The sequence below is a fragment of the Hesperophylax consimilis genome, chromosome 19, assembly GCF_061612785.1.
Source record: "Hesperophylax consimilis isolate HC1 chromosome 19, BYU_Hcon_1.0, whole genome shotgun sequence".
Classification (NCBI taxonomy): domain Eukaryota; kingdom Metazoa; phylum Arthropoda; class Insecta; order Trichoptera; family Limnephilidae; genus Hesperophylax; species Hesperophylax consimilis.
The window spans coordinates 15069306-15096782 of record NC_142854.1 but is presented as its reverse complement, the minus strand read 5'-3'; the positions used below and the strand labels follow the sequence as shown (position 1 = coordinate 15096782).

The window sequence follows — 27477 nt, the reverse complement described above, 5'->3', positions numbered from 1 at the left end:
AATAGCACCGAAGATAATAATTATAAGCCGTTCAAATGTTGATATTTGCCGCCGGCCGATAAGCGTGTAATGTCAAGGTACATCAAACAGCATTAGTTTGACGATGCTATTTTGAAAAATTGTGTACCCTTTGTTTTAGTCCAGACCGAAACCATTTTGTTTTGTGTATTGCGGGTTGTTTCAATAAGGTATATATTATATACAGCATTGGTTTGTCAATGCTTTTTTGAAAATTGTGTACCTTTTGTTTTGATCCTCCTTCATTTTGTTGGTGTATTCTCTGCGGGTTGTTTCAGTGATGTATATTCAACGCCATTGGTTTGATGCTATTTTGAAAATTGTGTATCTTTTGTTTTGGTCTAGACTGAAACCTTTGGTTTCTTTTTTAATGTATTCTCTGCAGGTTCAATGAAACATTTATATTCAATAGCATTGGTTTGACAATGCTATTTTGAAAATTATTATGTACATTTTGTTTTGATGGAGATCGAAACGTTTATTTGACGATTGAAGACTAAGTTATTGTATTGTTTGGTTTAGGTGGAGAGGTCGACGGTGGCGGCAGCGGCTCTCCGGCGGCCGGGCCCCCCTCCAGCGGCCACAAGGCCTCCTTCCGCTCGGCCAACAAGCTGGCGCGGCGCGCGCGCTCCTTCAAGGAGGACCTGCTGGAGCGCATCTCCGCCATGGCGCTGCGCTCGCCCGGTCCGCCGCCTTCGCACAGGTAACACACTTCATTAGTTTATAACCTATAATGAGCATATTATTTATAAACAACAATACTGTTTTACGGTAATCAGGCAACTAAGGACAGTGGCAATACAACAAACTCTTTAAAAGTGATTTTGGGGATGGTAAGGTGAGACGAATGAAAGTTGTTGTAGTATCACAGCGTTTATTGCAGTCAGTGTAGATGTTGCGATGACTCCTAACCGATGCTCGACGCAGTTGATGGACACAATCGGTAGCGAATTCCTCAGGCCAAAGATCGCACCGCCATCGATATCAGTTTTCAAAAGTAAAACCTATTTTACAGTCCCTTCTTAGATACATTCCCGTATACCGTCCTTTCTATCTCCTCCATCTAATCTTCACTAATCCCCAGTCACACCTCCACCCCCACTTCAACACCTAATATATATGTTCATCCACAATAACCACCCCAAAACTTTCCATATTCCTTTCCAAATAACCAACTTAACTCTCTCCCCACATCTTGTGCGAATCTGTCCACTATGTAACTTATCCACTGTAGTGACAAGATTCCACACATATTTAACGATTGCCCCCAGAACTTTACTAAAATCTCTTTTTATAACTTGACTTCACTTGACTCAAACTTTACTGTCTCTTTTTGTTTTTGGTTGGTTTTATGTAGTGCTTATTGTTTTATGTTTACATATTTTCTGCCATTTCTAATAAAAAAATTAAATTATCAATGTTGGTGGGGTAGAATACAGGCCAGGAATAGTGTTGGTAATGCAGGCTGCGAGTGGAGAGGTCGACAGTGGTAAGAACTAACGTAATGCTTTTTATAGCTGAAATCGTTGCCCTCTACCGCCTCTGTTAAACTGGGCTGCTGCATCGGCAATCTTGATAAGTTTCTCAAATTAGGTGACAGCCAGCCGGCACAGCGCTTGTCAACACAGCGGATGTAAACATTAGCACATCGGGGCCTTCATAGTGTTGAAATTCGGTGCATGGTCAGCACAAGTGTGGGGGTACAGATTTTGGAAACAGATCTAGTTAATTGAACCCCACAACACTAACACTATCAGCAGGTGTATCGCAATATAGCAAGTACCCAAAATATTGTAACCAGCGATTTATGAGCATATTTGTGGTAAAAAATATAGATTTTTATTTTGCTGAAATACGATATGTACATTTTTTACTCTAAATGTGCTCAGGAATTGCTGGTTAAAGTCTTTTGGGTACCTGCTAATCTACCCTGTATATATATCTCCATTGTTTTTGTTACCGAGGTCTTGGAGTGACAGCGATATGTTTACATCAGGTAGAGTCATTTGTTTGGCTGTCAATGAAATATGTAGTTTATTATTTTAAATGACGTTGCTTCTTCTTCTTTCGTATGGTGGGGGGATCAGAGGGGAACATCTAGGTCAGTGAGCCAGTCTAGGGCCTCAGGCTTCGCCCTGCAGATCTCACCAATCCCACCGGGGAATGAATGAAACGTTGACCACATGTTCGGTAGTCTGCACTGCACCGCATTCACACATTGCCGCACTAGGATACACCTGTGTATCATGTGGGCACAGCGGCTGTGGGAGGACCTTATCCTAGTGATCGTGGACTAGAGTTTACGAGGCGGTGAGAATCCAGGCTGTCTGTCAGTGGGGTCATTCTTATGTGCATTTCTCACGTCGACTGATTGCCACTATGTAACAATGCTGTTACTGTAAGGGCTCCATGTATTAATTAAAAAAGTAAGTATAGTAATCTGTCATTAATCCGCCGCCCCAGAAACCGGGTAAGTGTCCCATTAGTGGCGGATTAAAGTGCATACTTACAAAATATTCTAAAAATTCAAATGCATATTTCGTAAAAATAGTTTTTATTGTTAAATTTGTTAAGGTGTCATGTACGTTTATGAAAAGACTCAAAGAAAATGTCCTAAAACAACAATAATGAAACCCAGTGACTTGTAAAATGGTCAGTTCTAGCAAGCTAGTAATAATCAAGTATACTAACAGAGTGTAAAAGAGTCCCTTCAGTGTACAAAGCTCGGCGCTCGAGTAAGAGCACGTTGCGGATTACTGAATTTGACATACGAATATCGTCCAATTATAGAGCTTGATTTTGTGCTTTCAACCTATTACTGAGAGTACTGTTCTTAAACGTTTTGCTCTGGGTTCCAGGTCACATTCTCCCCTCAGTCCGAAAGCGCGAGGCCAACAAAAGGTGGACGACCCGGAAGCCAACCCGGCCAAGGACCTGGAGATCTTAGTGCGGCAGGTCCGCTTCGATCTTAAGCACTTTGGAGACGTCATCTCTAAGAAGAAACTGGAGATGCTGCCGGGCAACGGAACCATCGTCCTGGACACTATCACCAACATACACAACGGTTGGTCTCCCCTCAACTGTCTAACTAACCATCATGCCATTCCCTCACAGGGGCTCCTTGCTTCATTCATATTCATCCATACTCTTCTGTTATTTTGATTCTTAACCTGACTAAAGTCCTGAGAAGATCCAAAATGCATTGTGGATGCCTAATTATGGATGCAATTTAATTCCAAAAAAATCCCATTATTATTAATAGAGATGACAACGAGATAAGTTTTTGCTATCCGATCCTTCACGGCTACACCAAAACTAAATGCTGAAAACTACGTATTTTAACTATTTTTTATTATAGAGCGGAGACGGTTTACATATATTTCCTGTGAGCACTTAGCCATAAGCCCATTGTTCTATCTCCTATTTTACCTCATTCCTTTAATAGTCACCCGGTCTCTGTTACAAAGTTCACCAGGGTTGTTATTGGATATGAGGCTATGTCTTCTGGTTCCACAGTGTGTCTTCCAGGTCTCATCTCTCCTCTCCAATCCTCCTTGGTTTCCTGAAGGCCGGCCGAGGGAAGAAGGCCTCATCTCTCCTCTCCTCTCCACTCTTTCTTGGTTCCCTGAAGCCCTTACGACAGAATTGGTTCCCCATTTAACTAATTACTATATTGAAATACTGGCCCTAATAGGATTAACGTGCGTAATGCTGTATCTGTTCTACATACATTAACACACACTTCACCATAATATAATTTACAATTGACACATCTGCCCTGATGGACACTGTAACGCTATTCGAAACGTTAGCTAAAGAAGGAGGAAGTGCAGCACTGCATAATAAGACAAAAATTAATCACGATAGTGCCGTGTCTTCCTCGGGAATCCCCGATTTCTTTTACCATTAACTAGCGCGTCATATGTTCTCCTTACACTCCTTTCTTCGTTCTTATATCTTAACCATTACGCTTACATTAGCCTTGTGTTCTTTCCGGATCTCCACATTTTGAACATGATCGTACATGGCTTTACCGCAAGGGTATCTCATTTCTACTGTATTCAATCTTAAATTAAAATTCCTTTTTATCTCGATATATTTTGTGAAGTCTAATCAAGTTGCATTTGATTCCAGCAATCCGGCCGTACGTATCTCCGCTGGGCGCGTGCCAGTCAGCGTCGCTGGGCGCAGCGCTGGGGCGCCTGTGCCAGGCCCTAGCGCGCCTCATCCGCCTATGTGACGAGGGCATGCTGGGCGGCGAAGGCTGCGACGCGCTGCACCCCAACAATGTGGAGAACGTCACCAAGGAGGTGCAGGTCGCCGTGGAGGTAATAAGATCTCTTATGATATAAAAATAATTAAATTCAATTCCTATCCATTAGAATCCTCCATGCCGCTAAGTCCCGAAAACCCTCCTAGATGGAAGGAGAGATTTTTCTCCACTCTCACTCCAGAAGATAGGTGGTTACTTAAGATTTCTTCCAGTACCGAAATAATGTCATACAAAACTCGCAAAAATATAATGTATCGCTTGTTCCTCTATGCATCGGTTTATCGCATTAATTGTTTAAAGCGCCCAGTTTTTGTACATTATTACTCAATCAATCGTTTTTCAAAATACATTACAAGCATATTTCGTAGTAAAATAAAAATAAATACTTGGTTTCGATTAACGGTACTCCTAAACAACGAGCGGAACATTGGAGAGAGAGAGACAAAAAACGGTTAAGTCGCTTCTGCCGGCGGCCGCTTTTGACATTAGTTGTCCTTTCAACCTTAAAATTGAACTGTCAGGTGAAAAAGGTGTGTACTTTTCAAGAAAGATTAAAAATTGTCAAAGAAATGGAAAAGTATCAAACGGGTGGGTAATAGGTTTCAAGGATTGCCACGGTCTTGTGAAAAAGAAGCTTGCAAGGGAGAGTACATTCTTAAATCGATAAAGAACTTGCTTGTGGATAAATAAGCTCCCTAAACTTTTCTGTTTTGCATCTTTTTTTAGAATATTTAACATTTAAGTAGAAGGACCCTTCAAGACGTTTTCCCTCATTCATTTCAATGGGACCCCTCAAGACGTTTTCTCTCATTCATTTCAATAGGACCCCTTAAGACATTTTCCCTCATTCATTTCAATAGGACCGCTCAAGAACGTTTTCCCTCGTTCATCTCAATGGGTCCCCTCATTAATTTCAATGGGACCTCTCAAAAATAATAGATAGAGATTTTACTGTTGTTAAAAGAAGAATATTGCAGAGCTAACATTGTATCATTCTGGTTTCCAGGAGCTGGCGACCATTGCCTTTGAGAAGATGGGAGTGAACATGGGCCAGACCAAGAGCAACGGCACCAGCGGGGAACCAAAGAACATGAAGCTGCAAGTCCGGCCTACCGTCGGCACTGAGAGCCAGAGGAATTCATTACCAGGTACCTAACAATCAAATACTACAGATTGCAATCAACGCATCACATTATTTATTTCTAAATTAACATAAAGCCGATGAATTGGTGCCACTCGGGCGGTTGGGTAACAACAATGGTCTTTTTAGCAAAAGGTATTTAACCTGTGGCATGCCAAGTTAGCTTTTGAAGCATCCATAATTCTGTCTGCTTCCAGATATTCCCCTGACGCCCAGAGAAAGACTGATCCTAGAGGGTGGCGCTGGCGGCATGGCGGTGAGGAGCTCCCACTCGACTGAATCCATCCTGGACAGTGTCTCCACGACCCCTCACCCGGAGCCACCGCCCAAACCCCCCAGACCCGTCAGGTGAGTGCTGTTTTGATGAACAGGAATACCACAAGGTACAGGTTTAGGATTTGTTCTATTTTAATTTATTTAAAATAATAATCATTTTTAACAATCAAGTTTTACTTATGAACTTAAAGCTCTTTTGAACTTTATTTTTCGCACAGTTATTGATAAAAGTGTAGATTAAAAAGGAACGGTACACAAAGAAGATCTTTCATATCCAGCATTTTGAAAGATTGCTAGAAAATGTATGGGAAGTCGGCCCACCTCTCATACTATAGAGTCAATTGTAATAGTTGATATAATATGATATGTACCACTGGGTAAGTTTTCTAAAGTAAAACAAAATTCAAATGTCTGTCCATTTGGAGTTAAAACTGTCTGAAAGTGATTTCATATTAGAAAGATAGATTAATCACTTGCAAGACAGAATAACTCTGAACAGAGAGATATTTGATCAAAGCCAGTAATTATAGTAATGAATGTTTTACTGCCCAGAGTAGAATGTACTCTCGGTATCGCCTTGGTGAAGACCAATATTCAGAATTGAAACATTACTTTTGTTAACGTTGATTGACTTTAGCCATGTTGGGTGATCAGATCTGAATAGCCAGGGATTTCCCCACCTTCCTTTTCAGATCTCCTTCTCCTCCCCACCACTTTCAGCCTCACAACGTACCCCAACAGTGGTCCTACTGGCTCCAGATGCTTGGGAGTAGTTGGTACTCTTGTGCAGTATTCAAATAAAATAAAAATAAACTTTTGATACCTGCTATAGTTCTGTCATTTCCACCCCCCGATAAAGGTTCTGAATAACTTTTTTTGTGGAACCTTTCTGCGATAATACGGTGTTGGAAAATATACACATTCCTTTCTTGAAACATTTTTTTTTTAAATGAATGACAACCATTTCCTAGTTACGAATAACCTGACAATATTTGAAAATCTCCTACTACCACCACAGTAAGCGGAAAATGTTGCTTGTGTTGTGATGGAGGACTTGGAGGCCAGCCGAAGAGTTGAACAGACTACGCCTGGGTGGGACCCAAACGCAATGTCAACTCAGCCACCGACCGGTCTTAATTGATTGTTGGTAATAATTCCTCTTGTTTATTACCTATTCTAACCAAATTCACTCCTATCTCACTACTGCAGAAAAGATCTCCTGACAAATAACAAAAATTATAACTAATTTAATTTTTAATTTTTCAGATCACTCGACATAGCGCCACCACTCCCGCCTAAAAGGAAACCCAACGAGAACACCTCGTTGCTTTCTGCTAATGACAGGTAAAGAAATTCACTGATGCTAAATCTGTCTCACTTCAAGAGTTATCAGAGGTCAACCTGTGCCGAACAGCACAAATTTTCAGGCCAAATTGTTTAAATCTCCCAAATCGTCGCCTTCGATGTCAAGGGAGCCAAGCCTGAAAATCATAAAGCTGAGAAAATGGTGCACAAAGCTTTTGGGTGACAAAAATGTAACATTTTATATTGTTAAGCTTTTTTGTTTTTATACAGGGTTTTCCAATAAGAGGTGTTATTTTGAATAGCCCGCTATTTCGGTAGATGTTACTTTTGAAGCTGTCATTTTTTAACATTTGACAAGTAGAAACTACGCCATTAATAAAAATGGAACGATACACACTTCAACAACGCATTGAAATAATTAAAATTCACTTGAGTGAATCAAATGCAAATCATCTTGAGTGATGAGGCCCATTTCCACCTCGGTGGCTTCGTCAACAAGCAAAATTATCGCATCTGGGGCTCGGAAAACCCAAGAGTTATTGTTGAAAAGCCTCTCTATCGTCAATGTGTGACTGTTTGGTGCGGTTTATGGTCCGGCGGAGTCATTGGACCTTACTTTTTCGAAAATGAGGCTGGAGCAACATTTCCTGTAATGGATTGCGCTATCGAGAGATGATTAATGATTTTTTATGGCCGGAATTAGATGGTATTGATCTGAACAACGTTTACTTTCAACAAGACGGTGCTACGTGCCACACAAGCAACGAAACCATTGATCTTTTACGATTGAATATCAAAATAACACCTCTTATTGGAAAACCCTGTAGATAAAACAGTGAAACTTTGAACATAGATAATTCGTGGTGTTATCTTTTCATTATTTTGGTTGAACTACAAAAAATATTATTTTGGAAATTATGTGCTTTAATATCTCTTGACAACTGAATATTGAAAGAAACCGATGGCAAGGATAGCACACTGGTGTGGTATGCAAAAGAGTTAGGTCTCTCACGCCTGCATCTTTGATGGTTTTAAAATATGCTTCTGTGAACTTAATCGTAATCTCATCAAATTATTGTTACAATGTTAACAATAATATTCCATGCCCAGAGTTGCTAAACAAGATTCCATTCAATGTACCTGCGCATTCAACACGCTCTTGTGTCCTGTTCAGGGTTGATCAAAGCAAAACAAACTATAAGCAGAATTCTTGCCTGAACAGACAATGCAATAATTACAATAGCGTATTATCCAAGGTTGATATTTTCAATTCCGAACTTACCAAATACAAGAGTTCCATAAAAGAATATTTCTCTGATAGTTTGTGAATAATGTTTATGTCTCTATTGTTTATATCTCTATTATGATTTGATTTATATCTACAACCTCTCTCCATGGCTATAAATGTATTGTTTTGTAAATTTTTCTTTTTATATAATCTTTGTTTTGTATAATTTATTTAAATAACTTATTCCTAATTATGTTGTCTCAGTTAAAGTCACAAGGAGTAAATCCATAATTGGTTTTATTTTACTATATAATACTTATGTACAAACTGATTAAATGTAAACTGTCGATTTCCCGAAAATGAATAAATAAATAAATTGGCAATTTTGACGTTGACTTCAAATTTGTCATCAAAAGTCGTCATCAAATTTGATGGTGTCATCAAATCGGCAATCCGCACCATTTTTATTTTGTTTACATTTGCTACGTCGAAAACTTTCCCCGTTCTCCGCCCACCAGTGTTCATTTATGTTAGACGACTTATCAAATAACCCAACTTAAAATGATATCTTTAGGTTTTATAAAGCTTATATTATGGTATCTGTGCAATTGGTGAGAAATAATAGTCAGAAGGTGATTTATCTTAATCACAGACATATGAATATATAGACTAGAAATTAAAGGTGAGGGGTAAAATCAACTGTTGAAGAACGAAGGGGGTAAAGCTGACTGTGATTCGTCAATAAATCAATCTGACAGTATATAGGCATCTCGCATTTTAATATCACCATTTAGTTCTTAAAAGTAAAATCTGCTTTTGAATGAATAGACATTTTTACATGTGAGCGCAAATTACTCGCCACGTTATAAACAAATTTGCGAAGTCCAAATTCGGCAAAAAAAATTTCTTCTATTTTCAGAGTCGAATATTTTGTTTACGTATTTAGTTAAGACACTTTTATAAGTGTTCATAATTTACTTCCCAGTAACAACGATGCGCACACTTGGGAATCGCTACATTCAACCAATGTTGGAGGGTTGTCACAACCGCTATGTTCCTATCAATAATAAAATATTGAAATCTTTAAGAAAGAAAAGTAAAACAACTAAAAAAACAAATGAAATTATATACACACAGTTTTTACCAGCGATTCCTAAGAGTATTTGGAGTCAAAATTTGGACATCATTTTGCCTTCCGATGACATTTTTTCAATTAAAAACAAAAAACATGATTTTCTATCACACATCGCCACTCGGTATAACCTAGCGCATTACGTGATATGCACTCCTTCTCGTTCCAGCAGTACCGTACATACGAAACAAGCGCGTACCTAACACGTGGTACCTAAAGCGCAAAAGGCAAAGGCACATCCCTGATTCTTATACAAACGGCTTTGTAATTTGCGTCCAGATGTATCTCGATGTGATAGTATATGTTTCTACAACTGATCCATATTAAACGATGTGAATAAGCTTAAAATAATGCTTACATATGGAATGTAATACGACAATTGGATTTATTCTCTTTTTCACATCTATTTTCATAAGTTTTCATATCACAAGCCACCATTTTGCCGTGTTATTTCGTAAAATGCCTCGACCATAGCTGGACGCTAGTTCGAACAAGAATGATGATGTCACATTCTCAAGATTCACGGGAAGCCATACGCGAGCCCAGCCGGCTCCAATGGAACCGGTATGGGGAGTGGGGAATAATAGGGGAAAGTGGTCACCCTTCGTACACTTTTTAGATTTTATTTTTTTACTTTGTGATTAATTGTCGAATTTATCTAATTTATGTACCCAAGTGTAACAAATATATTGTAGTTTGTTACAAAAAAGTCCGAAACTATTATATCAAAAGGTTAAAGAGTTATAGCCATTTTTCTACGATAAGATATTTGTACGAACGTACCCCACGTACGGGGTACATTCGTACAGTAGGTGGGGTACCTTCGAACGCCATGGGGTAGATTCATACAGGATAATTAAAAAGCCAATTAAATTCGTTAAATTTTTATTAATTATTATAGAAATATTTATTTATCAAAGAACTAATTTAATAATATGTGACTTGACTCATAGACGATAAATCTTTCTTTAGAAAAATAACAAACAATAAATTCGTTCATCCTTAGTTTGATTATTGATAATTCTAAGCTTTACAATCAGTCTAAATGAGATGTTTACAATCATTTTGTATGACATCGTTGTAGATTCTTTGACAATTTTGACTTAAAGTAGGTAATCATACATTTGTTTGTTATTTATTGCACATTATAATTATTTAAATTAACTGCAAAAGTAAAAAGTCTAGCCATTCTAACTTTACAGCCTTTCGTGGTTGAGGATAAGGGATAATCATGGCAACATCGCTGATATACAGAGTGTGTATGTCTTCTATATCAGGGAAAAAAAATGACCATGATAATCCCGGTTGCTTCCGAAGATAAGATATTTTCATCTCTGTACCCGAATAATGACAGAACTTTTTCGACGTAATAAGCAACAGAGGTCTGTTTTTTAAACTTTACCAAAACATTACAATTATCTTTGATTTTCGCTGGTGTTACATTAAAATTATTATTGATACCACGATCATCAGTCTCTTTGTCCATTTCTAAATCAACTGGAGATGTTGAACTCTCCCGCAAGGTAAATTGTGATCCTTCAGATTTCTCTGAATCTTCATCCCTTTCTATTTTCTTTTGTCTTGAATTAAGTTCCTTCAAACTATGTTTCACTGCTTTGGCTCTGGCTTTCCTTTCCTGTTCTATTTTTCAATTCTTTCCGTCTATGTCTCTCTTTTAGTTCAGTTTTTTAAGGTGTGTCTGTATATATACGGGATTTACCCGGTTTTCTTCCTTTATTGGTTTTCTATTTCTAACGGCTGTAGGATAAGGTCTTGTGACTTCTGGTGTTATGGGAAGATAAGAACTCGGTTCAGATTGTGCCTCGGCCACAAAGGTGGAAGGTTCGCCAGTTCCGGTAACAATCTCTTGAGGATTTTGGAGCAAAGAAGGCTGAAGAAGGCACGAATATCTGACTCATTCATATCAGTCGATGACACGCTGGTGGAAGGTTGTAGTTCTAGAGCGACAGTAATTGTTTCCAGATTATGTGACACATTTACCGAAATATTTGAAGCGTACACGTCAATGGGAGCGAAATCTTCATTGCTGAAGGCCATTTCATTGAACGGCCATATACCTGGCTTTTCAAATACACTTGTAATATTTTTTGCAGTAAAAGGTTCGAAATATGGAAGTTTTGTTTAACGCGGCTTTCCTATACGACAACCGTCCTTGTATTACATCATTAATTGCTAAATTCATGGACTCTTCATCCACTTCTTGAGTACGCGTACCTTTTTTTATATTTTCGTACCATGATTCTGCAATAAAATATTAATTATTAATTATAAATTTCATTTTGTTAGAAGTAGAATACGTCATAAAAGGAAAAATATGTTATTGTGCTGTCTGCACAATAATTTTAAAATGTAATAGGTACTATATTTTATTTCATAAAAATTGAATTTCGATATACTGGTGGTTAATAAAATGTAAAGGGGAGCATTCGTACGCGTACGAATGTGCCCCCTTTATGGGTGTCCGAATGCACCCCATGCCTTTGCACAAAATTAAAATACAACTTTATACAAATTCTAATTTAGTTTGAGAAATATAACAATTAAAGCTCAAAATAAACAATGTTAACATTAATCAATCATCACCATTTTGTCAAAAACATAACAATCCTACTTACAATTACGAACTAAACTTGTACTAAAAACTGTACTCACCGCGCGCAAAAACACATTACATCTTGTCAGCTGATACACCGTAGTGCGACTGACGCGACACTCCGCTAGCAACATGGCGGCCGGAATGTCTATGCACACAAGCAAAGGCGTGTTTGTGTGCCGTTTAGTTTTTCTGTTATACTAACTGTACGAATGTGCCCCGCGTACGAATGGTGACCACTTTCCCCTACGCTTTTAATCACTTAGGGCAGGTCTACTAATATTCATATGTCTATGATCTTAATGTATTCTTAACAATTAAGATCAAGTTAAATTTATATATTGGATACACAATACGCAAGGTAAGCAAACAAGACGAGAGAATGTAGCACCGCAATGGTTTCTAGATGGCTAGTGACGATGGTGTTTTGTAGACTGTTATGTGTTTGTCTGTGTCCAGGAGTGGTTACAGATTTTTTAAATGGTTTTTTTGTGACAAATGGAATGTAGAACACGTGGTTTTCTTGTTCCCAGGGTATCACTTCAGTCCCACAGCAGTGGGTCGCTGGACTCCATGCTTAACATATCCAACGACGAGGAGATCAGGGCCATCATGGATCGCAGTTCTACTCATCTAGACGACACCTCAGACATAACAGGTAATATTGTATTATGGCATTCAACACTTTTGGGACATCACTGATATTATAATAAATAAAATAACTTTATTTTTAATACCATTTTATTGCATATATATTTTTTTAATATAGATGTTAGTGGGTCTCAATCTCACCAAAGAAGAAACTGGTTCTTGTGCTTCGTGTGCGAGTTACACTAATTATAAGGAAAATAGAATAACATTATGCAAACTTCTGGATCATCTTCAATATATAAAATTATAAATTTTCAAAATACAAGACCTCGGGTATAAATGTGCTGCACAGAAATGAGATAGGTTTTTATTTGAACAATCTAGTGCTCTGGAAATAAATAAAAAAACCCTAAAAATAAATAAAAAACCAATTTACTCAATAAACAATTATTAGACTTGTCAAGTAGCCCCATTTTAAACATATTCACCTCCCCTTCACCCACTTTCTTGGGATTCTTGTGGTACATGAAAAATAAAATTAAAAAACAACGTAATGACATAAAACCATTGTAACTGGGGAGGAATTTATAAAATGTAGTTACATTATTTTTATCTCCTAAAATATCTAAAAAAGAGCCCCACAATTTAACGGACAGTATGTTTAAATATAATTCGAAACCAACTAATTTGAAACATACTTTCGAAGTGTCATTGCATCCACTTTGACCGAAAAAAATTCGTTAAAAAGAAGCGAGTAATTTTCGAGTCATAGCGAAAATTATGCAGATATCCGTGATAAACAAAGTCACCCCACATATAAATGTTAGAGTGTAAGCCAGTATTTTCATGTTGACTTAACTTTTCCTTCATAACTCCAGGTTCCTGTCACTGTCCCTCTTCCGAGGGTTACTCGCAGCCCAATGGAAACCGACTATCCCTGGAGTCAGGATCCACGGTGGGCTCGAGTCCCGCCAGCAACAGCCAGCGCCTCTCCTCGGAGGCTGGGACCCTGCTACCATCTTCCCCCGCTACTACCAATCACAACAGGTAACCAGAACTTACTCAAGTACTTACCTGGTTATACAGACTGTGGAAGTTTAGAGAAGCAATCTGTTCCTAAAATCTTCAACCCTTTGTCTATTAACCGAAACTTAACTCCACGCTTTCAAACACATAAATAACACAATGTTAGTTTTTACGACGTAATTTAATTTTTATTCTCTCCAGTTTGGGAGGCGGGTTTAGGTACCGCCGCCCCAGTAACCATTTATTGGATAACCAACACCTCTGCCAAAGATGACCCAAAGTAGTCCGCTATGTTTAGTAATTTAGCAGGGGTGCCCGGGTTCATTGGGTGAGATGTGTTCAGGATGCGCTGTTCACCAGCTGCGTGGTGTGCCACATCGGGAGAAGCTGGTTTGAGGAGACCCTTTGACCTCTCCAACCGGTCTCTCGACCCATCTTCTTGCATACCTTTTACCTTCCAAGAACTTCCTCTCCATTCTTTCCTTAAAAAAGTCCCCCCCAAACAGCGTCCGAGGAAAATTATTTTCCTTATGACCTTCTGTGTAGGTTTATATGCTTTATGTAATACATAAATACTTTTGTAATTTACTTACAACTAAACTGTCATTTTTGGCAAGCGAAACAATTGGAATATCTACAGTAGAACCCCGATAATTCGAAAAACGTGTAATTCGAAAAAAACTTCAAAATAAATTCTTAGAAATTTTTTTTGTATCGAAAATTCGTAATTTTAAATTTGTTTTAGTTTTAGTTAAAAAATTTCATTTTCGCAAAAATAAATCATATTAGCGCCCCTAGTTTTGTCGATTTACATGGAAATATATTATTTTTAATAATATCTGGATTAGAATGGCGGAATTTGTTAATTCGAAATTTGGTTTTTGAGGTTCCATGAATTTCAAATCAACAGGTTGTCCTGTACCTAAGTTATCTATGTACGTTTTAAGAACATGAAGCAAAGGACATATTTATGAAAAAAAAATTTTTATTATAATCGTTCTGAATTTTATAGTTAATTTTGAGTCATCCATTTCTTTCACATGTGCATACGATCAGGGATTCAATATTTCATTCTTTTTTCAGGTTCTCAAATGAATCGGGCTTCGTTTCGATGGGCAACGCTCGCGGTTCAGAAATATCCTACTCCAGTTTCAACAGCACCACCGCTCATCAAAAAACCTCTCTGTCCTTCATCGATTCCACCCCCACTCCCGGAGACATGCCCCTATCGATAATGTCCGACTTCGCCAACGACATGTCTTTAAAACTCCCGTCTCCGCCCGGCAAAACCCTTGGCATAAGCATGGCGAACATCGTCCAACAGTCCATGAAACAAGTTTCAACATCTTCATCGTCCAATTTCTTCGAACAAAACTCGTCTTCGATGAAAATGCTTGGCAGTAACGGAAAACTGAGTCAGGCATTCAGCAGTTCGACGATCAAAGAAGCGGAGCAGAGAATGGAATCATCTTCGATGAAGATCGAATCGTCGTCAATGCAAAGCTTTTCATCTAAATCATCGCAGAGAAATGTATCGCAGACCGTGATGATGGGCGGAAATCTGTCCAGCATGAAGAACATAATGTCTACGCAGTCGAATTTAATGGAAAACGGTAGCGAAGGGATGGATTGTCCGTTGTCGCTGATGCCGCCAGCTCTGCCGGTGAAGACGAGGAAACTGAAGATGGGATCGCAATGCGACAGTCTGAACGAGTCCGGATTGTGTTCACTTAATTCTACTATGGACGATCAGTCTATTGAATACAGGTTGGTGTTTTTTAAAGTTTATTAATTGCACTCATTTTCAGCTTTATATCAACAATGTTTTCTTTGAACTTTTTCTTCTATGTCTATTAGAGTCGTCACCAATTGTATCAACTTGATCCAACTTCTAGTCGACCATCCTTCCCATGGGACCATTGATCACCTCTTACCATGAAATCAAAAATGTGCCATGTGTATTAATAATTGGCAAGCATTGAGAATTTTTCAGCATTTTGCACGACGGTCCAAGAGCATTACGAAACCTTTCAAAACTACAATTACTTACTATTTTTGGAATAACATAATGGACAATATTAGCGACTCTCAAACGAAAATTTGAAACAGAAAAATCAGAAAAAGATTCGGTCGCAGCTAGGAATTGAACCCAGGACCTCTAGAGCAAAGTCCCGGTAAGGCTGAGGTCCTGGAATCTTTTTCGTTTGTGTTTTCGTTACAATTACTTCATTCTAAATGTCACTTAGGCCTCTCTTCCCCAGGGATATACAAGTATCCGATACATATGTTGAGTACAATCTTTCTACTAAAATCAAGAGAACCGCATCACCACCGATCATTGTTGAGTTCTCGAAACGTCAAAACTAGAATGCTTTCACAACCAAACAGTTGCTGTAGCTGTCATCTTTATATACATAATGTCATTTGTTGACTGTTCTGTTCTTATCATTGATATAAAGTACACGCATTAGTCTCAATGACGTGAGAGAGAACAACTTTGCCGGGCTAATCGTTTGATGCTGGCGTCGCTGACGAGTTTGTGTACGAACCTCCGTGCAGAAGTATGGTGGTAGTGGCCAAGATACTTGAATTGTCGAGTATCAGATACTTGCGTATCCTTGTGGGAGAAGGGCCTTGAATTTAAAGTATTTTTTTAATAGATTGCCTTTAGTTTGAATAGTATGAAGTGATTTGATATGAATGGATTATTAGTATAGCGCCGTTTTCGTGAGAGAATCACCTCACCACCTTTGTATGCATTGTGTGTTTTTGAATATTTGAATATAACAATATTGTACATGTAATGTTGCAGAGAGCACGGTTCCTGTTCACTTCACCACGGAGACGGGTTCATGCAGCGCCCGCACACACTCATGGACCAGTCCATGTCAGGCAATCACCCCCCGCCCCTGCCGCTCAAGAAAAAACACAGTATGTCTTCATTACAACTGCTCATTTAACCTCAAACTTGTCCATTTATCTTATTTTATTTCAGTCTTGTTCAGACGGAAATATTTCCATCTTCCGATTGAAAATATTTCCGTCTCTTTAAGAATGGATATATTTCCCTTTTTGTTCCGAAGAGAAATATTTCTCTCTTGTTCGGATTGGAAATATTTCCATTTTATTTCGAAGAGAAATATTTCAGTCTTTTTTGGATCGGAAATATTTCCGGCTTATTTGGAACAGAAATATTTCTGTTTTGTTCGGAATGGAAATATTTCCACTATTTGATTATCAAATATACTATTTATAGTTGGTTTGGTCTTTAGGAATCCATTAACTGTTACCAATTTACGTATCTGTTTGTTTTTTGTTATTTTTAGTTGTGATGCAACAATTACAAAGCGTAGTAACCGCAGATTGCGAGAATCGTAACAATTATCGTTATCGTCGATTACATAAACATCATTGAATTTAATTATTATCGATCTTTAGTTGGATAATCAATTAATGAGTAAAACATCTAAGCTTTAGTTTGTTAGTCAAATAAGTGTTTAATATGTTTTTATTAAAATTCACTGGAACATGTATTATACACTAGAAATGCCTTCCATGTAGATTTGAATGGAGAAAAATGTCGCCGCTGACTTAGTACGTTTTAGTTCTAAACCATTTATCATCTCACCTCGTATATTGTCATTCTATTTGATCGAAATGAAAATTTCGTAATGATATGAAATTTATTTTTGTTTTAGAAATTTAAGGCTTTTGGATTAAAAAACACTCTCCCGTTGCATTTCTTATGTTCTTCTTCTGCGGTTACATCACTAGATAGTTTTTTTCTAAAAACATTCTTGTTATAATTTAGAAATTCTAGGTTTAAATTGTATTTAAAAATTTTCAGAATATTTAAAGTGTTTTGTGAATTGGTTTATATTATATTTATTCGGTGATGGAATTAACTAATTCTTATCATTAATTTATTAATCTTGGTGTTTTTATCATTTTTATTAATTCTCATTTATTTATAAGTATTAATTTTTTCACCTTTATCACTTAGAAATTTAATATAGCAATATATTTTTAGATAAAGAACTCAAATTCATAGAATTATAATATATACCTACATATTATATTATTAATTAATAATAAAGTTGACAATATATTATATTGATATTCAAATTTAAGACTTGCCCTAACAAGATGTCTGGGTAACATTTGAACTGGACATAAAACATGTGTCCATATTTTTGGCACTAGGAGGGTTTAAGAATACTTTGAATAAACAATAACATCAGTCGTACATTGACCGCCGAAGAGAGTACATTGAAATAACCAGGCCCCCTGCACAGAAAAGTAAAGTTCGCTGAAGTAAGGCAGAGGTTTGCAGCGCAGTCCACTGTGGGACTTTTCTGCGCAGGATCTGAACGTTCGTCCTTAAAGTAATCGCCTGACATAGCAACGCTAAAATTGAGTGAGGTAGATAAATTATAACACATTTGTAAAAGTGTCTAACTAAATAGTATAATAAAATATTAAATTTTGGAAATAACCCTGTACTTTCGTTTACGGTTTGGGATATTTAGTTAAGTTTTTTACACAGTCAGCAATTTGCGCGCCATTGTATAAAGGACTAGTAATTCGTAAGCAGATTTTATTTTCGACGACCGAATGGTGATATTACAATGTGAGTTGCCTGTATAGTGTCAGATTCAATTATTGGCGAAAGTGGGATGGTCACATCATGAATGTTGGTTTGTTCTCTTTTCCCTGATTGGTTCGTCTATTAATTTGAATGTCTATGACAAAGTTCTATTGATGATTGTCGGTATGATTACAGCCTAACTTACAAATTAAATTTTTGGTATAACTTTCGAAATGCTTCAGTAAAAATTTAAAATAATACCATTAACCTTTTGACTGCTCTGTATTAAATGCCAACTTAAGTTTACGTCCATCAATAGTAAGAACTGGTATTCCAATTCACCGCGGCACCCGGCTGGCTCGAGCATTCCGTACGACAATTTTTAAATTTCTTCTGAGGTAAAGGAATATTGTAGAACTACTCAATAATAACATGCGATCGATTGAATCTTGACGAAGGTATTGTACATAAGTATGGTATATCAATCGATATTTGCTTTGATCAAATGCAATAATACCCAAACATTCCCGGTAATGATTTTAAATGTGCGTAGTTCAATGGAATGTAATTTTCACGTATATAAATATATAAAGCCACAGGCTAATGTAGCATCTACCACTAGCTCATAGAGTCTAATATTGTGCGAAGACGGAAACATTTCGCAACAATTTTGACACACCGTCCGGGAGGCACAGCCATCTGAGGCCATCATTAAAAATCGGCTGAATTTGGTTCGCTTGTATCGAAGGCCTTTATCATATTTTTTTGTAAACTGGCAAATCTTAGGTTAACTTAAGTTAGGTTATGTTGCCAACTTGCCTTAACCTCTGGAAAACTGTTCGTGCACCAGTGAAAAGAATTTTTTCCCGCCGAAAAACTGTTCATGCGCTGCTGGCATTGGAATATCGCCCTAACTGGATTTTTTTAATATACGATGTAAACCTGTATGCCATGAGAAAGTGCATATAAAATTTTAACAGAATTTCTTGCACTTGAAACACTTTAGAGTTCATTTTTGATTCCATTTTTGATTTCCTTCAAAAAGGGTGTGGTGATCCAAAGGCTAAGGACGGGTTGTTTCGGAGAATCTGAACAATTCATCAAATTTCAACGTTCATTTTCGGGTTCTCTGAAAGACTTATTCAAGTTATGTTTTTATATCATTGTAGGCTAGTTACTTGACAAAACTGAAATAAAAACAGAACTTGAAAAAATCTTTCACAGAACTTGAAAATGAAAGTTGAAATTTGATGAATTGTTCAGATTCTCCGAAACAACCCGTCCTTAAACTTATTGAAATTGTTGAAAATGAATGGTATTACTTTAACAAATAATTATAAGCAATAATTTGTCTGGAAATATAATATATATAAATTGAAAATATCTCCGGAGTAAAAATAAATGCCGCCAACGGGAAATGAACCCGTGCCTTCTGATGTCCGGTCAGGTGCTCTGTAACCACTGAACTATGTCGGCTTATTTCCAACCCGCCAAATGATTCAATACGTACTAGTACCTCAATCAACAATTACTGCTTATTATATTTTTTCCACCTGTAAACAACCAACTTTATTTTTGTAGGAAAGGCTTTGTTAGTGCTGAATTTCTCACTAGATGGCGCCGAGACATATTATATCTTCATTTATTGGTGAAATATTTTTGACTTGTCAAATATTATTATTTTTTTTTAATGATAAACTAATGTTTATAAGACAAGGTTTTATGCATAGCACAAAGGATAACAAATAATTATAAGCAATAATTAGTCGCCTTAAATATTAATACAAACTAGCTTTTTGCCCGTTGCAGGCAACTAATGGGTAAAAATTAATTGCGTGGTGTAGTATTTGAATGTAGATGAGGCGAGGGTGTGGGACTACAAATTTTTTTAAAAAAGAAATGTATATTTTAAGAAAAAAAAGTGCCAAGGAGCTTACTGATATTTTTTTCACCGAGCCAGTCGTGTTGTGTAGGTCGAGACGCGTAATTTGATACCCATATCGTATGTACGGTTTTTGTCACCGACATTCTTCAAAAGTTGTTATTTTGGAAAAAGAATTGCTCAATTAACACGCAAAATTTAAAAACTTTTAAAAATGTAATATGTATTTTGGCATATAAATGAAACTATGAGTGTGTGACCACAAATATATTAAAATATGTGTATGGATAGAAAGAAATGGATATTTTGAGAAAAAAAGTGCCAAGGAGCTTTCTGATAATTTTTTCACTGAGCCATTCGGATTTTGTAAGTCGAGACGCGTAATTTGATACCCATATCGTATGTACGGTTTTTCGTATGACCTCTACCCGGTACCATCTGTGTAGGTACCTGCACCACCAAAACCACTACCACTACCACTACCACTACCACTCCTACTACTACTACTACTCCTACTCCTACTACCACTTCCACTACTTCTCCTACTCCTACTACTACACCTTCTCCTACTCCTACTCCTACTCCTACCCCTACTCCTACTCCTACTCCTACTCCTACTACTACTCCTACTACTACTCCTACTACTACTCCTCCTACTACTACTACTACTACTCCTACTACTACTACTACTTCTACTACTACTACTACTACTACTACTACTACTGCTGCTACTACTACTTGGTACAATTTATAAATTTGCGTGACGCTATTGATGTAGTTTTTCACTACGGGGCGACGGTATGCATGTCAAATTATTTTTACCAAACTTAATTTTATTTCGTTCAAAAGCATTATCGATTTTAATAATATGAACTACCAAAGTAGGTACTTGAACAGATTTGATCGTTTTTTTTAATTTTAAATCCATAGGTTTATAACAACACTACGGACCTAACCTAGAAAACGGGCTAAAACACGCTCTCAGTACCTGCCTACCTAGGACCTCTACCCGGTACCATCTGTGTAGGTACCTGCACCTACTATTAAAAATTTACCGAAAAAATATTTACATAACGCAATTAGGCACCTACTCGTTAAAAAATAAACAAATGAAAACTTTAAATATGAATGGCTCCCAGGCTAACCTTTTCCAATTTCTGCGCTCCTGGTAGAAATTAAAAATTTGCGTGAAGCTGATGTAGTTTTTCACTACGGGGCGACGGTATCCGTGTCAAATTATTTTTACCAAACTTTATTTTATTTCGTTCAAAAGCATTATCTATTTAAAAAAAAATATACTGCCAAAGTAAGTACCTACACAGATTTTATTGTTTATTTGAATTCACAACATTTCGCTGCTAGTCTATGATCGGCTATTATCTCTGATTAACCAAAAGCCCGATCGTTGGCATTTTCGGTTCAAATGGCAAATGTCAAAACTTTAGCCGGTTACTGTGAGACATTTTGAACCGAACGCCATTTGTGGGACGGCCGAATAACGTTCCTTAACCTTCGGAGGATGAATTTTTTCGATAATATTAAATGCAGACGGCGTATTTGCTACGGATTGCAATCATCAAGTTGAGCGTGTAGATTTTATAAAAAAAGCATACCACGTGGTTTTTGCTTGACCACGTGACTTTCTTTTTCGCCGCGAAGCTCTCCCGATTAAATCATTTTTTTGCGTGTTGGGCAAACCTGGCGGCCGGAGAGAGCACTGCGCACTTTCGTATGGCGCGCCGCGAGAGCTTCCAGTTTCCGCCGCTAGATGCTACTCAAATTTGTGTCGACAAATTACCCCGAATGAATAAATTAGAAAACATTTTCATAGAAAATCTTACTTAATTTCGCCCAAAACGCGTCCTGCCATAGTGAACCTCGAGTCGAAGCGGCTCAGTGAGAGCGGCGGTCGATTTTCGCTCGCCAGGAATTCGGCAAAAAACAATTGAATGGGACTTTTTTTCTGGCACGCCAAAACGAACCTCGAGTTGTTTGAACTTAAGGGGGAGAGTGGTCGATTTTTGCCTAATTTTCAGCGAGCAAAAAAAACAAAGAAACTGAGTATTAATATATGTACTAGCTTTTTGCCCGTTGCAGGCAACTAATGGGTAAAAATTAAGCAAGGAGTGTGGGTCTACTAAAAATTTAAAAAAATAAATGTATATTTGGAGACAAAAAAGTGCCAAGGAGCTTAATAATCATTTTTTCACCGATCCGTTCGAGTTGTTTTGGTCGAGACGCGTAATTTGATACCCATATCGTATGTACGGTTTTGTCACCGACATTCTTCAAAAGTTGTTATTTTGGAAAAAGAATTGCTCAATTAACACGTAAAAATTTAAAAACTTTTAAAAATGTAATATGTATTTTGGCATATAAATGAAACTATGAGTGTGTGACCACAAATATATTAAAATATATGTATGGATAGAAAGAAATGGATATTTTGAGAAAAAAAAGTGCCAAGGAGCTTTCTGATCATTTTTTCACTGAGCCATTCGGATTTTGTAAGTCGAGACGCGTAATTTGATACCCATATCGTATGTACGGTTTTTGTCACCGACATTCTTCAAAAGTTGTTATTTTGGAAAAAGAATTGCTCAATTAACACGCAAAATATGTATGCTTGCATGTGAATGAAGCAATGAATGTGTGACCACAAATTTATTAAAATATATGTTTGTTGAGAAAGAAATGGATATTTTGAGAAAAAAAAGTGCCAAGGAGCTTTCTGATCATTTTTTCAATGAGCCATTCGGATTTTGTAATTCGAGACGCGTAATTTGATACCCATATCGTATGTACGGTTTTTCGTATGACCTCTACCCGGTACCATCTGCGTAGGTACCTGCACCACCACTACCACTACCACTACCACCACCACTCCTACTCCTACTACTTCTACTACTCCTACTCCTACTACCACTACCACTACTACTCCTACTCCTACTACTACACCTACTCCTACTCCTACTCCTACTCCTACTGCTACTCCTACTCCTACTAATACTCCTACACCTATTCCTACTCATACTCCTACTACTACTACTACTCATACTCCTACTCCTACTCCTACTCCTACTCCTACTCCTCCTACTACTTCTACTACTACTCCTACTCCTACTTCTCCTACTACTTCTACTACTACTCCTACTACTACTCCTACTCCTACTCCTACTCCTACTCCTACTCCTACTACTTGGTACAATTTATAAATTTGCGTGACGCTAATGATGTAGTTTTTCACTACGGGGCGACGGTACCCGTGCCAAATTATTTTTACCAAACTTCATTTTATTTCGTTCAAAAGCTTTATCGATTTTAATAACATGAACTACCAAAGTAGGTACTTGAACAGATTTGATCGTTTTTTTAATTTTAAATCCATAACAACACTACGGACCTAACCTAGAAAACGGGCTAAAACACGCTCTCAGTACCTGCCTACCTAGGACCTCTACCCGGTACCATCTGTGTAGGTACCTGCACCTACTATTAAAAATTTACCGAAAAAATATTTACATAACGCAATAAGGACCTACTCGTTAAAAAATAAACAAATGAAAACTTTAAATATGAATGGCTCCCAGGCTAACCTCTTCCAATTTCTGCGCTCCTGGTAGAAATTAAAAATTTGCGTGACGCTATTGATGTAGTTTTTCACTACGGGGCGACGGTATCCGTGTCAAATTATTTTTACCGAACTTTATTTTATTTCGTTCAAAAGCATTATCGATTTAAAAAAAAATATACTGCCAAAGTAAGTACCTACACAGATTTTATTGTTTCTTTGAATTCACAACATTTTGCTGCTTGTCTACGATCGGCTTTTATCTCTGATTAACCAAAAGCCCGCCTGTTGGCATTTTTTGTTAAAATAGCAAATGTCAAAACTTTATCCGGTTACTGTGAAACATTTTGAACCGAACGCCATTTGTGGGACGGCCGAATAACGTTCCTAAACCTTCGGAGGATGAATTTTTTCGATAATATTAAAGGCAGACGGCGTGTTTGCTGCGGATTGCAATCATCAAGTTGAGCGCGTAGATTTTATAAAAAAAGCATACCGCGAGGTTTTTGCTTGGCCACGTGATTTTCTCTTTCGCCGCGAAGCTCTCCCGATTAAATCATTTTTTTGCGTGTCGGGCGAACCTGGCGGCCGGAGAGAGATATGCGCCCTTTCGTATGGCGCGCCGCGAGCGCTTCCAGTTTCCGCCGCTAGATGCTACTCAAATTTTTGTCGACAAATTAGCCCGAACGAAAAAATTAGTAAACATTTTCATAGAAAATCATACTGAATTTTGCCCAAAACGCGTCCCGCCATAGTGAACCTCGAGTAGAAGCGGCTCCGTGAGAGCGGCGGTCGATTTTCGCTCGCCAGGAATTCGGCAAAAAACAATTGAATGGGACTTTTTTCAAGCACGCCAAAACGAACCTAGAGTGTGAGCGACTTGATGTGTCAAGTGGTCGATTTTCGCCTAATTTTAAGCGACCAAATAAAAACAAAGAAACTGAGTATTAATATATGTATTGAAAATATCTCCCGAGTAAAAATAATATTTCATTTGTATTAATATTTCAGGAGACTAATTATTGCTTATAATTATTTGTTATCCTTTATGCTATGCATAAAACCATGTCTTATAAACATTAGTTTATCATTAAAAAAAATAATAAGGTATTACTTTACTTTGGTTGGATTCATATCGGCATATTTCTTTCACAGGGATATGCACGTATCCGATACTCGACGATTTAAATATCTTAGCGACTATCGTCATACATCGAGTCAACAAAAAACAGCAGTCAACAAAAAACAGCAGTCAACAAAAACAGCAGTCAACAAAAAACAGCAGTCAACAAAGAATGACAGGATATAAAAGTGACAGCTACAGCGACTGTTTGGTTGTGAGGGAGATTATGAAAGCACTCTAGTTTTGACATTTCGAGAATTCAATAATGATTGATCGGTGGCGACGCTGGTCTCGTAATTTCAGTAGAAACGTGTACGGACTGTGCGTGACGTGAGCACACAACATGAGTATCGAATACTCTCATATCCCTGTAGAAGAATGTCTTTAAAAACATTTTCAGTATTTAAAATATCAAATAATTTATGGAACATAGTATTTTATGTTTATTTTAAGGTTAAGGTTAAAAACGTTTGTTTTGTGCTATCTGATAATTTCCTGATTATTATTTGGTGAAGGGTACAAATTTTTATAATCCTCCGTATTATATTTGCTTACACAGTGCTCAAAAACATTTAATTTAATGTTGTGTTCGTACAAACAGGTCTCCAACTCGTCTTGGAAGGAGTTTATAAATAATTGGTTCTTTTAGATTAATCAGGGATTTATTATTACTCCGCATATTATAATGGTGACTCGATAGTCGACCTAACTAGAAGCTGGCTAATTGGAATCTGAAACAGTAAGTTTCTCTAGGATCCACTGGTCCTGGCGACTACTGGCCACTGGCTTCATCTTGCGGACTTCCACGCAAGCTCTATGCACTGCCATCTGTGCGTGCATCTATGAAGCTCTTACTTCCCAACATTTAATAAATGATTATTTTTGTTCATATATTATTAGCTTTGAATATGCAATTGATATTCCGGTCTGTGTATTTCACAGAAATTCAAATGTAACATTGTCATCAAATGGCCAATCAGCTAGCTACATTTTTTTTGCATTTGAAAAGTCTCCATAAAACGCCGATTCTATGTCCGTTTCAGTTTTCTATCAAATTGTGATCAAGTGTAGCAACACGATAGCTGTTCTTTTCTGCTGATTACAAATTGTTCAAAAATTGAAACGTACATAGAATTGGCGTTTAGCGGGAACTTTCGAATGTTTAAAAATAAAACAAAATGGCGCTGATTTTCCATTTGATGACAGTGTTAAAAAAATAAATTTCTGTGAAACACAACAACGTAGATTATCTTTGGATTTTTAAAGAGTTTGATGTAGAAGAGACGTTTTGTCAATACAGGTTCTAATTTTGATTGAAATTCTGAGCATTGTGTATTCAATATAATATAGTTAGTTTTATTTTTTCATTTTCATTATTATTGGTAAAATGGGTTCATATAACACCGAGTTCAAAATATGTAACTTTATTCACTATTTGACGTAATATCTGCTTTCACTTTGTTACATAATTAAATGCCAATTTGTTATTGTTATGGGTAAAATTGACAAAAATTATTGTGTACAAAATTTGGTAAAATCACTGTAGTTGGTTTTATAGTCATCATTAGTAGGTTTTCATCGTTTATCATAGGTTATCATCATTAGTAATAATGGGTTTTCATCAATATTAGTTAATGTTATACAGGGTGTCCGGGGATAAAGCGCGCTAACTTCAGGGGGTGATTCTACACGATAGTACAAGTAAAAAAGATAAATAAGTTATTTGGAATTCCAACTTTTTAAGGTAGTTTTTGGGTAAAAAAGTTGAATTGTTTGTATAGGAAAATAAACATTGGAATTTCAAAAAAAGTTATTTACTTTTTTTATTTCTACCATTATGTTGAATCATCTCACAAAGTTAGTGCACTTTACACCCTGTTTTTTTTTGTATCAAGTATTTTTTCTTTGGCTTTTTTAAAAAAAAATTCTGGCCTTCAACTTCAAGGATGTTTTTGGCCACCGTTTCAATAGAAATAGAAATAAATCTCCAATAAACGTTTATTATCTATTATGGGCTGTCATCATTACCTGTAAAAGTTGTCATTGAAATGGGCCGTCATCAATATAAGTTTATATATAATCCATAATGAGTTTTTAACAATAGTGGGTTTATCATCAATAATGGGATTTAATCTATTATGAGTTTTCATCAATATTATTATTATTATTTTTACTGGTGGAGCTATTATCAGTTCTCATCTATAATGAGTTGTTTGTCATCAATAATGGGGGGGGGGGACCCGAACCGATGGAACCCTGGAACAGATGGAAATCAGTAATGAATTGTTTTCAATAGTGGGTTTATCATCAATAATGTGGTTTCGTCTATAATGAGTTGTCACTATTAACGAAGTTATCGTAAAAAATGGGTTTTCATCTATAATGATGGGTTTTCATCTATAATGAGTCTTTTCTACAGTTGATTTATCGTCAATTATGGTTTTTTTTTTAATCTATAATGAGTTGTCACCATTACAGTAGATATTATCAATAATGAGTTAATTAGTGAAGTTATCATCAATATGTAATGAGTTTTTTTCTTTTCGACAGTTCATGATTTATCTTCAATCATGGGTTTTCATCTATAATGAGTCTTTTCTACAGTTGATTTATTGTCAATTATGGGTTCTCATCTATAATGAGTTGTCATCATTACAGTAGATATCATTAATAATGAGTTAATTATCGAAGTTATCATCAATGTGTAAT

The 27477-nt window shown here is 36.9% G+C and overlaps 1 protein-coding gene across 3 annotated transcripts in view; it reads left to right on the top strand.

The window, feature by feature from the left end:
• Nucleotides 1-27477, top strand: part of LOC149414877 (guanine nucleotide-releasing factor 2-like) — a 260051-nt gene that overhangs the window by 211315 nt on the left and 21259 nt on the right. For all 3 annotated transcript variants that reach the window (XM_089643441.1, XM_089643440.1, XM_089643439.1), the window contains exons 2-11: nt 541-721; nt 2877-3082; nt 4153-4346; nt 5298-5439; nt 5630-5780; nt 6975-7052; nt 12521-12645; nt 13457-13625; nt 14688-15371; nt 16417-16535. In XM_089643441.1, coding sequence (XP_089499567.1) covers nt 541-721; nt 2877-3082; nt 4153-4346; nt 5298-5439; nt 5630-5780; nt 6975-7052; nt 12521-12645; nt 13457-13625; nt 14688-15371; nt 16417-16535 — 2049 coding nt within the window. The remainder of the gene's footprint in view (nt 1-540; nt 722-2876; nt 3083-4152; nt 4347-5297; nt 5440-5629; nt 5781-6974; nt 7053-12520; nt 12646-13456; nt 13626-14687; nt 15372-16416; nt 16536-27477) is intronic.